The sequence below is a fragment of the Podarcis melisellensis genome (assembly GCF_964234715.1).
Source record: "Podarcis melisellensis genome assembly, chromosome: 12".
Classification (NCBI taxonomy): Eukaryota; Metazoa; Chordata; class Lepidosauria; order Squamata; family Lacertidae; genus Podarcis; species Podarcis melisellensis.
The window spans coordinates 16801668-16816506 of NC_138544.1; the positions used below are offsets into that span (position 1 = coordinate 16801668).

At 43.2% G+C, this 14839-nt stretch overlaps 1 protein-coding gene across 1 annotated transcript in view; it reads right to left on the reverse strand.

Moving 5' to 3' along the window:
- Positions 1 to 325: 325 nt before the first annotated feature.
- CMTM8 (CKLF like MARVEL transmembrane domain containing 8) overlaps positions 326 to 14839 on the reverse strand; it is a 32420-nt gene continuing 17906 nt past the window's right edge. The window contains exons 2-4 of the mRNA XM_081883477.1: positions 2981 to 3154; positions 1166 to 1282; positions 326 to 436 (exon numbers count right to left, since the gene is read on the reverse strand). Of these exons, the coding sequence (XP_081739603.1) occupies positions 353 to 436; positions 1166 to 1282; positions 2981 to 3154 (375 nt within the window). The 3' untranslated portion in view covers positions 326 to 352. The remainder of the gene's footprint in view (positions 437 to 1165; positions 1283 to 2980; positions 3155 to 14839) is intronic.

Below are 14839 nucleotides of genomic sequence, written 5' to 3' on the forward strand. Positions count from 1 at the left end.
TCGGGAACATGCTATGAGTTTCCATGCTTTCTTCTCACCATCCCTCATGCTAATCCATAATCAGTTTCTTCATTTATGGTATCCTGCAATTTGGAAGTCACAGGAAACAATGGTTACCACAAATCAGGGAGTAAGAAGATGGAATTAGCTTGTATGAGGGAGAGACAGGAAAATCCACAGCTTCCTCCTGACAGTCAACTATGGTTTGGCCATAATGTGAGCCATGAGCCATTGAAGTTCTCTTGAGTAAAAATGCTTTGCCTGAGCATTAAGAAAAACCACTGCAGGAACTGATAATTTAAAAACGATGCATTATACCCAAATGTGTTTTTTCTTAACTTAAAGAGGACATTTATTGCAAGTTCCGCGATCTCCAAGATACAAAACTAAAGTAGGCATTTCCACCGTAGCAGGAAGTTACAACGAATGCAAAGAACTGTGGGGGAAAAGAAAACAGCTGTTAGAAAATAGTAATAATAATAATAATTTTTTATTTATATCCCGCCCTCCCCTGCCGAAGCCGGGCTCAGGGCGGCTGACAACAATAAAATAATACAACATTCTAAAAACCATTTAGCAGATTTATTTGTATTCCCAGATCACTCATGGGGTAAAAGAAAAAGGTTTTAAAATAAACACTCCTTGTTTTATTGTCCTTCGGGACCAGCACCCCTGTTCTGTTCAGCTTGCCATGTAAGGAATTCTTTTGGTTTCAGTTCACATGTGGTTAAAATGTGCTAGTAGTTCAGCATCCTTCACTGCTTTAATGGTCTCAGTTTAATTAAACCTCTTGGTTTCATATCCTGGTTTGTAAGCAGAGCTTAAACCACAATTTCCCTCTTTGGATGTAGCAAGAAAATTGGCACCTGTCTGTCTTGGGAGACAATGTAGGGGATGTCTTCAGGGGTGAATAAAAGTGTGTTTTAATAAACCCATGAGGTTTTGAATTCTAGTGTAGAAGAAATAAATAAATAAAAATAAGGAAGATGCTGCGCCAGACTCTTTATATGGTCTCAACAATTACATATCTAGATTACCCCTCTTTCAACCTGCACCAATTTAATACCTCGTTCCTGAATATTTGTTGGAACACATAAACAACTTCCTCCACCCACTTCCATATTTTGAGTACTATTCATGATTCAAAGATTAAAAATTAACTTACTGAAGAAGCCGCCCAGCTGTTGTAGTTGTGGCTGTCCAATTCCTTGGTGACGGCACATGCGTCTACAATGGCAGCAATGAAGTACAAAAGAAAGGCACTCCCGTTAAAACACAGGCCCTGTGGGGAGGGCAAAGAAAGACAAAAGGGTAGTTTTTTTAAAGCTAGAACTCACAGGAACTCAGTTCCAGCACCTCTCAGCTGCGATCAATTGCCATTAAAAGAGAACAAGGGAAGCGTTCATGGTGAGTTCTGGCATCTCTTTTTCGAGCAAAATAGCACAGAATAAACCCATGTCCTTTTTTCAGTGCAGGACTACTCCTTTGTTTCTATCCTTTGTCTGTTCTCACCAAACTTGTTATTGCCTCGGCCCAGTATACCTGAAGGAACGTCTCTAATCCCATCGCTCTTTCCAGACACTGAGGTCCAGCTCTGAGGGCCTTCTGGCAGTTCCCTCCCTGCAAGAAGTGAGGTTACAGGGAACCAGGCAAAGGGCCTTCTCAGTAGTGGCACCCGCCCTGTGGAATGCCCCCCTGTGAGATGTCAAGGAAATAAACAACTATCTGACTTTTAGAAGACATCTGAAAGCAGCCCTGTTTAGGGAAGTTTTTAATCTTTGATGTTTTATCCTGTTTTTAATATTTTATTGGGAGCTGTCCGGAGTGGCTAGGGAAACCCAGCCAGATGGGCGAGATATAAATAATAAATAATTATTATTGTTGTTGTTGTTGTTGTTGTTGTTGTTGTATGCCCCACAGAGGACCTTATGGTCTGCAAATAATAACATCCTGGAGATCCTGGGCCTCAGGGAGATTAGGCTGGCCTTTTTGGCCTTCGCCCTGGCCTGGTGGAACGCTCTGCCTCAAGAGATAAGGACCCTGCGGGATTTGATATCTTTCCACAGGGCCTGTAAGACAGAGTTGTTCTGCCAGGCCTTTGGTCAGGGCTCAGCCTGACTCCCCTTCCCTTTTTGTATAAGAACTAGTACGAAAGAGGCCTCCCAGCATTCTCAAAGGTCCTTGTAAGATCAACGTACACAGTTGGGCCTGATGAGCATTTACTGTTCCCATCCCAAATCCTGCGGAAAGCCATCTAATTCAGATTTTAATTTTATCCTGACTTGTTTTTAAGAGGTGATTTAATTATTGTTTGATTTTATATCAATGTTTATATCTGATGTTAGCCGCCCTGATCCCGGTCTCGGCCGGGATACAAATAAAAGATGATGGTGATGTTGATGATGATTATCATTATTACGGTCCAATACTTAAAAATTGAAGGGATTCTTGTAAAAAGAGAACTTCGACATGTGTATAGGGGCTCAAGCACCTGTCGCAGTGGCAGAAATAGTGACTCTTTCTGGCTTTTGGACTTTTTAAAGGAAAGAGGTCGAGGTCGAGGCCGAGAGGTTGAGGAGAAAACCCTGCGTGGCCCTCAGTATTCTGTAACAATAGGCCCTCCAATGAAATGAATAGAAAGTTCTTTTGAGGGTGGGGAGCTTGGTGCACCCACAGGAATTTCCTAAATGCACAAGGACACAGTGGTACCTCAGGTTAAGTACTTAATTCGTTCCGGAGTCCGTACTTAACTTGAAACTGTTCTTAACCTGAAGCACCACTTTAGCTAATGGGGCCTCCTGCTGTTGCTGCGCCGCCGGAGCACGATTTCTGTTCTCATCCTGAAGCAAAGTTCTTAACCTGAAGCACTATTTCTGGGTTAGCAGAGTCTTTAACCTGAAGCGTATGTAACCTGAGGTACCACTGTATGCTGTTATCATGACATTCCCATGTTCCGAATTAGATGAAAGCTGATACTCACTACAGTGGTCCATGGCACTTGGGGAATCCGAGTGTACGTCATTGTCATGTAGATGATTAGGAAGAACAGCGTAAGGACCCAGTAAAACACAGCTACAAACATTACCCAGCCGAAGACAGGATACAGGAAATATTCTGTTCCAGCAATCAGCGTCCATACCAACAACCCCAAGACCTGCAAATATGCAAAGAAAACAGAATAGTGTTACCCATGATATGTACATGCACAAAGTATTGTTCTGCTTCATGAAAATGGGTTACTGAAATAGAAGGCCAACTCTAAGCATTTATTTGCTGGCACAGAAATCACAGAACGGGATAGAGCTCCTATCCTATCACAGTTAATGGGAATAAGGTTTGACTTTGACGTAGTGAGGATTTTAACACATCTAGGTCTGTCATAAGAGGCATTTCTATACGAAAAGGATTTGTACAAATGTTAGCGCAACAGATTTGTTTCCAAAGCAATTTAAATAATATTTCACAGCCCAAAAACATCCATGGTTAAACAAGAGGCAATTTCAGTAGACAGACGGCTTGTATAATCTAAAAGAATGAAAGCTAGGCAAAATGTATAACATCAGGTAAACAGCTCTATAGTAAGGTAGGATGACAAAAAAAGTTTGGAATCCTTTAGTGAGAGTTTCATTTTGTCAACTCAGCAGAGACTCTACATTCAAAGTAATGTATGGAATTGTCTACTCTCTCCCTGGCTATGACCTTGAGGAAAATGTAAGTCTGAATAGCTTTAATCTATCTTTCCAAATCATTAGGATTATATCAGTTCTGAATGCCCATATTTAACAGGCCTTAAAACCAAAAATTTCATACACTTTCATATTATAGAAAGAGGGTAAGCCGTTTTACTTTGGCTTTTTTAAGGACCTATTATTATATTCTTCTTTGAGCGTTGCTCAGGATATATCCAAATGCAATGCTAACTTACACTGCAATAATAGAATTTTAGGAATATTTCACATCCTACATACACGTTCATTTTTCTTAATTCTAATTAACACTTAAGAGGAACAACAGAAAGGGGCTACTATAATTTCGGGCATGCTTATCCAAACCCTTAAATCTTATATTTGTTCATTTGTATGTAGGAGTATTTTATGCAAATGAAAAGCGTGTTAAATAATTGACGGGTGATTTATTTAATTTAGTAACAGGCCATATTAATATTCATTGTTATATTTTTATATAGGTTGTCATCAGTTGCTGACTATCATTTCTAGTACCAGTAAGCTTCTTCTGCCACTGGAGGTCACCGTTGTTCTACACAGAAATGTGTCTTCTGCGGTATAAAAGCAGTTTCTAAAAAACAGGGGATAGAATTTGGTTGTAATTTTTGCCTTGATCAAACCTCCAGTTCTGAAATAACCAGTGGTAACCATTGAGTTATCCAATTCTTCAAATCTCCATTAATGATCAATAACTATAATTTCTAATTGATCTATAATAAAGGTAAAGGTACCCCTGACCGTTAGGTCCAGTCACGGACAACTCTGGGATTGTGCGCTCATCTCGCTCTACAGGTTGAGGGAGCCAGCTTCCAGGTCATGTGGCCAGCATCTGGCGAAACCAGAGCAGCACACGGAAACGCCATTTACCTTCCCACCGGAGCAGTACCTATTTATCTACTTGCACTCTGATGTGCTTTCGAACTGCTAGGAGTTGGGACCAAACAATGGGAGCTCACCCCATCGCGGGGATTTGAACCGCCCACCTTCTGATCAGCAAGCCCTAGGCTCTGTGGTTTAGACCACAGCGCCACCCGCGTCCATAATTAATCTGTAATAGTATCTAGTTAAAGTAGTTCTAACTGCCACAGCCACATGAGGGTGCAACAGCTTTTCTTTTTTCTTTTCTCTTGCATTAAAAACAGTTGTGAGCTTTATGGTAGCTTTTCCTTTCCCAAGATGCTAGCTTTGCTGTCACTGGTCTAGTTTTCTCATTGGTCCAGTTGCAGATTTTAAGATTGGCTTCCTAAATAAAAAAAAAATGATGCTTTGCAAGTTGGCAGCCAGACTCCTATCTTGGTACACGTTTTGCGCTCCCTTCCGCTGTTTATCTTAACCATTGCTTAGAGGTAACCTGTCCACATAGGCTAATAACTGTTCATTATTTATTTTAGGCTTGAGTGTTCAGCAAGTAAAGCGACAAGAAGAAATCACAACATATTCTACAAACCACAATAGGGGCAAAGGGCTTGTAACACAGTGGACAAGCAGGATATTATGAGGCAGGCTTGCCTAATTGTGGTAGTCAACTTTTTTGACATACCAAACTAGCAAATAATGGGTTGTTCTGATAAGTCCCCTAGATCAGTGTTTCCCAACCTTGGGCCTCCAGCTGTTTTTGAACTACAATTCCCATCATCCCTGACCACTGGTCTTGCTAGCTAGGGATGATGGGAGTTATAGTCCAAAACCAGCTGGAGGCCCAAGGTTGGGAAACACTGTTCATGGGTGGGTGGGTGTGCATGTTACAGCCTCATATATTTTCTTAGCTGGCTGGGCCTGTGAATATTTAAATCAATTTGCAAGAGACATTTTTAACACTGTGGAAATGCTGTATTTCACACAAGTATACAGATATGGATTGAGCATAAGTCATCAGCCAACAGCCAGCCTGACCTTTTCGAAATTCTAATCAAGAAATGTGTAATGTTGTTTTGGAGTTTTGTCAGGCTCAATAAAATACAGTGTTCAGCTTTCCTGAAACAGCTGAAAATGTCAAACACCCCTGAACCCATTATATCTCAAAGCTGAGACCAAAATTAATGAAGTGTGCCCCTCAAAGTTCACACGGTGCCTAGAACATCTTGTTGATCATCTTTATCAGGAAAAAAATGTTTTTGTTATGGATGAGGACTAGAAACATTCCTTCTTTATTTCAGGGAATCACAGAATGGTAGAGTTGGAAGGGACCTGTGTGCAATGCAGGAATCGTTTGCCCAACATGGGGCTTGAACCCACAGCCTTGAGATTAAGAGCCTCACGTTCTACCAACTGAGCTATCTCAGAGCCTTTATGAATCTTTTCCCATAAGGCATCTCAAAGTAATTTGCAATGTAACTGAAAGAGCAATCTTACATGGAAGGGGGGTGGCATAGCCATGTCAGGTGAAACATCAATCCAAAGCACTTCCAGCATCATACATGGGGGAGGAATCTTTCCTTTCTTCTCCCTTTTAAAGAGACATCGGTCACCATTTGTAAGTATTGAAAGTAAGTATGTCAACTGGAGTACTGTGTCCAGTTCTGGGCACCACAGTTCAAGAAGGACACTGACAAACTGGAACGTGTCCAGAGGAGGGCAACCAAAATGGTCAAAGGCCTGGAAACGATGCCTTATGAGGAACGGCTAAGGGAGCTGGGCATGTTTAGCCTGGAGAAGAGGAGGTTAAGGGGTGATATGATAGCCATGTTCAAATATATAAAAGGATGTCACACAGAGGAGGGAGAAAGGTTGTTTTCTGCTGCTCCAGAGAAGCGGACACGGAGCAATGGATCCAAACTACAACAAAGAAGATTCCACCTAAACATTAGGAAGAACTTCCTGACAGTAAGAGCTGTTTGACAGTGGAATTTGCTGCCAAGGAGTGTGGTGGAGTCTCCTTCTTTGGAGGTCTTTAAGCAGAGGCTTGACAACCATATGTCAGGAGTGCTCTGATGGTGTTTCCTGCTTGGCAGGGGGGTTGGACTCGATGGCCCTTGTGGTCTCTTCCAACTCTATGATTCTATGAACTGGTGTATCCTTTTCATGGTGTGATGTCAGGAGAATAGAGGAAGGGTTTTGCATTCTGCCTATCCAGAGCCCCTCCTGCTGATTTGCCCATAGATCATAGATTTTTTGCCTGGTCCAATAGAAAGTGTTCTCTCATTCACATAATGGCCTGGTACAGATTTCAAATGTTCCCAGTTCAATAATTGTGGTTTGTTGGAGTGGGAGTGAGTCATGAGCTGAGGTGCTCCCCCTTCTCTCACACACCTGCCTTGAGAGGATACTTTCTGGTTGGTTAAACTACAATTTCCCATGGTTGCTGCAAACCATGGTTTGCAGTCCTGGGTTTTGGACATCACCATTTGTTGGGCCAAGTACATTTCAGACGCACCAGGTCACTGCATCTATGAAAGACCCTGCCTTCAGAAGCAACAAGATGCAAGTTGCTATCTCTTGATCTAGTCTGCTTCATAAAGCTACTACAATGATAAAATGGGAATACATCTTATAGGCTCCTCTGCAATTTCTTAGGTGGAGGGATGAACAGTCAAGCCAAGTTTGTTTACTGAACAATCTCAGAAGTCATCACAATAACAAGTAGGAGAGAAAGTTAGTAACACAATAAAGAACTTTCGTGTCCATAAACCTGCAATTCTTGAACCTCTGCCGAGATACTTCTTTATGAAGGAAAGAGCAAGTCTGTAGCCGCGTATAAAGGATATTATGCATACAAATCTATTGCTGGTGTGATAGCTTCTAAACCTTGATTTGTTATAGCAGTGTTGGATCGTGTTAAGACATAACTCTCCCCTGCAAAAAAAAACATAAACACCCCTAAAAGGTTTATGTTTTCAGACTCTAACATAGAACTTGGATAATCAAATACATGTGGACTATATTTCAGAGATCCATTGTGAAAAATAGCTCTGTGCGATCACTTTGTTGCCAGCAATGCACATATTGATGAAATAGGAACATCTTTGTGCAACAGAATAAATGGACAAAAATCAGGCATGACATATGGCAAAGCTCAAAAACCTAGTGGCGCAGCAATAAAACTGCTAGCACATTTGCAGAGCTAAGCAGGGTTCAGTATGGATTCAAACTGGATGGGGGACCATGGGTTGAGACTCCAGCGTTGCAGAGGTTTGGACTAGATGACCCGCGGTGCCCTTTCCAACTCTACAATTCTATGACATGCTGTAACAGACTTGAAAGCAGCTGTGCTTCAACACAAGGGTATTTAACGAAGATAAGCTCCAAAGTTGGAATTCATGTGCACTATCAGACTTAGGCTCAATGCAGGGAGCAGCTGGCTGGCTACAGGAAGCAATTGTCTCAATCTAGACTTGTTCACACAATATTCTTCTGGCTTTGCAAATTCATCGCTGGTTGGATGGTGGGTTGCACCAAGTCGGCTTGGATCTTCTATTCATTTTGACTAGTTCTCCTTATCATTTATGCCCTGCATAAAAAAGTGACAGACACATGCACCTCATTGTCTTGCTGGGCCTCCTGGCTTGTAATAATTTATCCCCACCTTCTGCTCTGCTTTGCTTAGTACTCATGAATATACTGTACTTAACCCGTCAACTAAGAACATGTCATGTAACTGTCAAAGTGGGCACTGGCCCAGGATCGCATGTGCAACAATAAGACTGTTAAGTCTTTTAGATGTCATAGACTATATAGAGTTGGAACGGACCCCAAGGGCCATCTAGTCCAACCCCCTGCAATGCAGGAATCTCAGCTAAAGCATCCACAACAGATGGCCATCCAACCTCTGCTTAAAAACTTCCAAGGAAGGTTCTTCCTTCTCAAAGAAGACTCTTCATTGGTTTAACCTGCACCCTTCTAAACTAGAATAAACAGATTCCTATTTCTCAATGGAGAAATTTTCCCCCAGTAGTGATGTATGGAAGTGAAAGCTGGACCATAAAGAAGGCTGATCGCTGAAGAATTGATGCTTTTGAATTATGGTGCTGGAGGAGACACTTGAGAGTCCCATGGACTGCAAGAAGATCAAACCTCTCCATTCTGAAGGAAATCAGCCCTGAGTGCTCACTGGAAGGACAGATCATGAAGCTGAGGCTCCAATACTTTGGCCACCTCATGAGAAGAGAAGACTCCCTGGAAGAGACCCTGATGTTGGGGAAGATTGAGAGCACAAGGAGAAGGGGACGACAGAGCACAAGATGGTCAGACAGTGTTCTCGAAGCTACCAACATGAGTTTGACCAAACTGTGGGAGGCAGTGGAAGACAGGAGTGCCTAGCGTGCTCTGGTCCATGGGGTCACGAAGAGTCGGACACAACTAAACAACAAAATTTCTCAATGGAAAGCTGTGACACATTAGTGTTTTTTTGTAATGTTCCAGTACTTTTCCCACCCAATTAAGAATGTCCGTTTCCTACAGTGGAGTACAATGCAACAGGATCTCACAGATCCACTGGGGAGAAAAGACCCTGGTTTTCCTTTTTCAAGCCTTGTCCTAGTTTGCTTCCGGCAGAATATCAGAAAGCCAAGGCCTCCATCCTTGCAAGGATCTCAGCTTGACCTTACACAAAAGGGACTGTCTGCTCCGCTCTCTTACAGTTGTGACATAATCAGATCAAAGAAACACAGCTTTCCTCCTTTCCCCCCTCTTCCGTCCTCCTTGCTGAAATGAATCTCCTTGAAATCTTCACTGGCACCAGTATTGTTCTTCAGCACACACCAAAGCATACTTAGGTTTCACAAGAACAAATGGGTCTGAATTTCACTGAACTGCAGATAAAATCTGGACTCCCTAAGTAGCAGCGCCTAGTGCAAAATGCAAATAGATGGCAGCTCGCTTGGGCAAAGGTACCCTGAGTATCTCCAGCTGTTAGGCTGCTGACATGTCCAGATACAACTGAGTTCACCAGCAGTTAATACAGCTAAAACTCTACTGCAGGGTCAGGAAGTGTGTGTGTGTGTGTGTGTGTGTGTGTGTGTGTGTATTTCTGCTGAGGGCTACATTCCCTCAAGAGTAATCTGTTAGGGGATGCATATTGGCAATGGGAATAGCTACAGGCAAAGGTGTTATGGATTAAACTAATTCAAAATAAAGGATGCCCGGCTTCAATCTTCATCATGACAACTTCAAATTAAAATTCCCAGGCTTATGCAAGTTTATTCAGAAGCAAGCCCCACCAGATTTGGTAGATTTGCTCTCAAATGGGTAGATAAAAGATTATTTCAGTATCAGAGACCAATACAGCTATTGTTGTGGAAAGCAAGCGAAAGTAATTCCGCTCCGACTTTGATGTGTTTACAGTGGTACCTCGGGTTACATATGCTTCAGGTTACATACGCTTCAGGTTACAGACTCCACTAACCCAGAAATAGTACCTTGGGTTAAGAATTTTGCTTCAGGATGATAACAGAAATCGTGCTCCGGCAGCGCAGCAGCAGCAGCAGGAGGCCCCATTAGCTAAAGTGGTGCTTCAGGTTAAGAACAGTTTCAGGTTAAGAACAGACCTCCAGAACAAATGAAGTACTTAACCCGGGGTACCACTGTATATATCTACAAACACATACATACATGGCAGGAACCTACAAGTCTGTTCTCAGAGATCTGGCAAAAGCCTCTTTTACCCAAACCATACAACCAGGGAAATGTTGTGGGTTTTTTTAAGAGCAATTATTATTTTTAAATGAAATACTGTCCCTTGCAATTTTTCTGAAACAAAGAGGCGGAAGAGACACTTTCATGAGCCAGATCTTTTAATAGGAAAGCTAACAAAATGTGGGTCACAGCTGTGGGAACTCTTATGGTATAAACCAGAGGTTTTCAACCTTTTTGAGTCCACGGCTCCTTTGACCAACTACATTCTTTCTGCGGCACCCCAGTGGGTCTCAGGAGCTGGCAGCCTCTCACCCTTTTCTGAGCACGCTCCCTTGTGGTCCCTCAGCCTCCTCTCCCCTTTCCTTGGGAGTCCTCTGGGCAGCCGCTGCTGCAATGAACAGCTGTCCAAGCCTTTGGGAGGCAGAGACAGGAGAGGGCATCAGAGGAGGGAGGGAAGGAAAGACGCAGAGAGGCTAGCACTGCCCAGGGCACCCCAGACCATCATTCAAGGCACCCCAGGGTGCCATGCTACACTGGTTGAAAAGCCCTGGTATGAACCAACAACTCTGGTGCCACATTTCTTTCCTCAACTAAATCTAATTTTAAAATATGGAATAACTTTTCTCAGAAGCTGGCGCCAGATTTATCCCCCTCGTCTTCCACACTAACAAAGGAGCTTGCAGAGAACCAGCTATATTCCACCATAAACTTATCAATTAGGCTGTATCTTGTCAACTGGCTCAAGGTTGGGTACATAACTTCATAAAGCCAGGGAACAGTCTTATAAAAACAAATGAAGACCTTCACTGTTTCAACTTGCTTCTACTTTGTTTTCCAACGTACCATATTTTTCCATGAATAAGACGGTTTTTAAAAATTATTCATTATTATTATTTTTGGTGGCTGTTTGCGTCAAGCGGGCAGACGATGGGTCAACAACTCTGGGCAATCTCCCCCCCAAAAAGCTCCACAACTCTGGGCAATCTCCCCCCATTTCCTTAATTTGGTATTCCAAAAAATAGGGGTCGTCTTATACACGGGGGCAAAAAATACAGTATTTCATATCAATAAAAAATTTGGTGAGGTGCGATCAGATTTTTATTCTGAAACTGTGGCCTTGAGAAGCAAGTTTGAGAACTACTGTGCTAGAAAGATGTCCGGTCATCAGCGGCGTAGCATGGGCTGTCAGCACCTGGGCAAGGCAAGTAATTTGTGCCCCCTAACCCGGGGCAAGGCAAGTAATTTGCGCCCCCTAACCCGGGGCAAGGCAAGTAATTTGCGCCCCCTAATCCCTAACCTGCCGCCACTGCCAGCGTCTTCTTCCTGCTGCCTGGGCTGGGGTATTTACGATAAGGTAGCCATGGCGGCAGCAGCGGGTCCGTGTCAGGTGTTCTGAGGCGAGTTGCCGCTGGCGCTGCCGCCCAAACGACGCCGCTTGCCCGGAGGAGGAGGGCAGAGAGGCGAGGAAAATGCAACATGGCCCAGCAGCTGCAGCAGCGGCGGCGGCGGGGCTGTGAGGAGGGGCTGCCTGGCGCGCCCTCCGCGGTCCTGACGCGCGGGGACCGCGGCGAACGCTGAGAGCCACTGCCTGCCGGACGCCTTCAGCCCGGACGTGCGCACAGCTCGTCGGTTCCGTGAGACATGGGGCTCTGCTACAGCCTGCGCCCGAGGCTCTTCGGCGACTCTGGAAGCGGCGAGCGTGCCCTCCCCAGATGTTGCGCCCGGTGCGGCCGCCCCCCCCCTGCACCCCCACGCTACGCCACTGCCGGTCATACAGAAGCTTCTTTCTGATCTCACCTCCAAGTACACTTACTTGGATGCATGTCTCATCCTGTTTCTCGGTTTCATTGTATTTTGATTGTTTTCATTCTACAGTATTTCCCTTTTGCTTTTAAATGAGCTGCTTTAGGGTCCCCTTTGTAAGAGCCAAAAAGCAGTACAGTATATATATAAAAGTTTATAAATAAATGAATTCCAATTCATGGGACTTACACTTTCAACTAAACAGGATGAGGATCATCAACCTATGAGAGACTTTTAACATTTCATATTTCACATGGTGAAAAAATGTGTGGAATGTAAAATACTAGACTAAAGTATGTCCTTTGTATAAGCAATTGCATAAAATATTCCCTTTGGAAAAGAAACTTGGGACTTTTTTTTTTTACTTCAGTCCTAAAATTTGCCCTTTAATATTAAAAGGTTTTATTTACATTGATATTGTTTAAATGCAAATACACTGTAATGAAGAGTTGTCTGTTTAACAGCGGCAGATTTAATATCCCATTGTATTACTGAGTCAGTGCTATGCCTAAATAATATCTGAGTGACGTCCCCCCCCCCCCGATTTCTTTTCTGTTGAGGAATGTCTAACAGTGGCTGTTAACAACTCCGGACCAAAGATTTATTTACATTGGTTGGTTTGTTTAAGGAGTTTCAAACCACTGCAAAAGAACAATGCTGTATACATCTGCTTCATTAATTGTGGCAAGCTTTTTCTGTTGTTTTTTGAATCTCCACCTTCCTGCTACGCCATCTATATATAGCTGGCACCATCATTGTTCTGTGAATCTGTTTTTAACATGAGAAAAAGCTTTTCCTAACACTTGTTAGAAACAAGATTTGAATTGACTCCTGTTGCAATAAAAGCTGAACATCTAAACAAGGCAGAGACAAAGTGGAAACATGGTCCAACCAGACAACAGATCCATTAACATATTCTCAAAGAAACCATTTAAGAACAAGTCTAAATTTTTGTGCTGTACGTCTTATTTATGACATCTGCATGCTGCACCACAAGTTCTCTTGGCAGCTTACAAGAAACAAGTATGAAAACAATTTGAATGCAAAATGAAACATGAATACATAAACTGAAAAGTGAGATAAATGCAACAAGAAAACAAAACTCAATCCATAGCCTCAAAGTGAAAAACAAAACAAAATTCTAAATCCCTTCTGCAAGACTATTCATGTTTTTAAATCAGAAGACTGGAACCTTCATTTATGCTTGTGAAGTAAAGTACTTTCAGCTACTCTGCATAATCCAACAGAAGCGTGAACATTCTCCTCTGGACAATTTGCAGCAAAACACATTCAGGGTATAGATCAAGCAGTGCAAACATTAACTTCTAAAACTCCATAGAATCGTAGCATTTGAAGGGACCCAAGGGTCATCTAGTCCAACCCCCTGCAAGGCAGGAATCTCAGCTAAAGCATCCATGACAGATGGCCATCCAACCTCTGTTTAAAAACCTCCAAGGAAGGAGAGCACACCACCTCTCATGGGAGTCTGTTCCACTGCCGAACAGCTCTTACTGTCAGAAAGTTTTCCCAAATGTTTAGTTGGAATCTGCTTTCTTGTAACATGAAGCCACTGGTTCGAGTCCTACCCTCCAGAGCAGGAGAAAAGAAGCATGCTGCCTCCTCCATGTGGCAGCCCTGAAGATATTTGAAGATGGCTACCATATCTCCTTTCAAGTCTCCTCTTTTCCAGGCTAAACATACCCAGCTCCTTCAAGCGCTCTTCATAAGGCTTCGTTTTCAGACCCTTGATCATCTTGGTTGCATACGTTCCAGCTTGTCAACATCCTTCTTAAATTATGGTGCCCAGAACTGGACACAGTATTCCAAGTATGGTCTGAGTAAGGCAGAATAGAGTGGTACTATTATTTCCCTTGATCTGGACGCTATCCTTCTGTTGGTGCCGTCTAGAATAGCATTAGCTTTTTTGCTGCTGCATCAGAACTGTTATTCCAAATAACCCAATGGGCAAATTTGGAAACAGTTTATTTAGATTCTTAGTATAAGACTTATACAACAGAAAATAATATTCAGAGTCCACTGGACTCCAGCAAAACTATACCAGAAGAAAATAACAAGTGCAGACAACTGCTGGAGATGTGGGAGTAAAAATGCGAACTTAGTACATATGATGATTAAATGTCCAATGATAAAATCATTTTGGTGCAAGGTGAAGATAGTTATAGCAAGAGTAATAAAAAGAAATTGTTATTTAGGGGAATTGAATTTAATTCTAAATTATATTCCTGAAATGCGGGAGATTAGAAAAGGTAAAGGTACCCCTGCCCGTACAGGCCAGTCTTGCCAGACTCTGGGGTTGTGCGCCCATCTCACTCAAGAGGCCAGGGGCCAGCACTGTCCGGAGACACTTCCGGGTCACATGGCCAGCATGACAAAGCTGCATCTGGCGAGCCAGAGCCGCACACGGAAACGCCGTTTACCTTCCCGCTGGTAAGCGGTCCCTATTTATCTACTTGCACCCGGAGGTGCTTTCGAACTGCTAGGTTGGCAGGCGCTGGGACCGAGCAGCGGGAGCGCACCCCGCAGCAGGGATTCGAACCGCCGACCTTTCGATCGGCAAGTCCTAGGCGCTGAGGCTTTAACCCACAGCGCCACCTGCGTCCCCGGAACGCGGGAGATTACAAGGGGTCAAAAAAATGTATGTACCGTGCCATATCAGAAGCAAAAAAACTTGTTTTGATGAATTGGAAGAGTCGCAAAAAGATTCCATTGAGCACATGGAC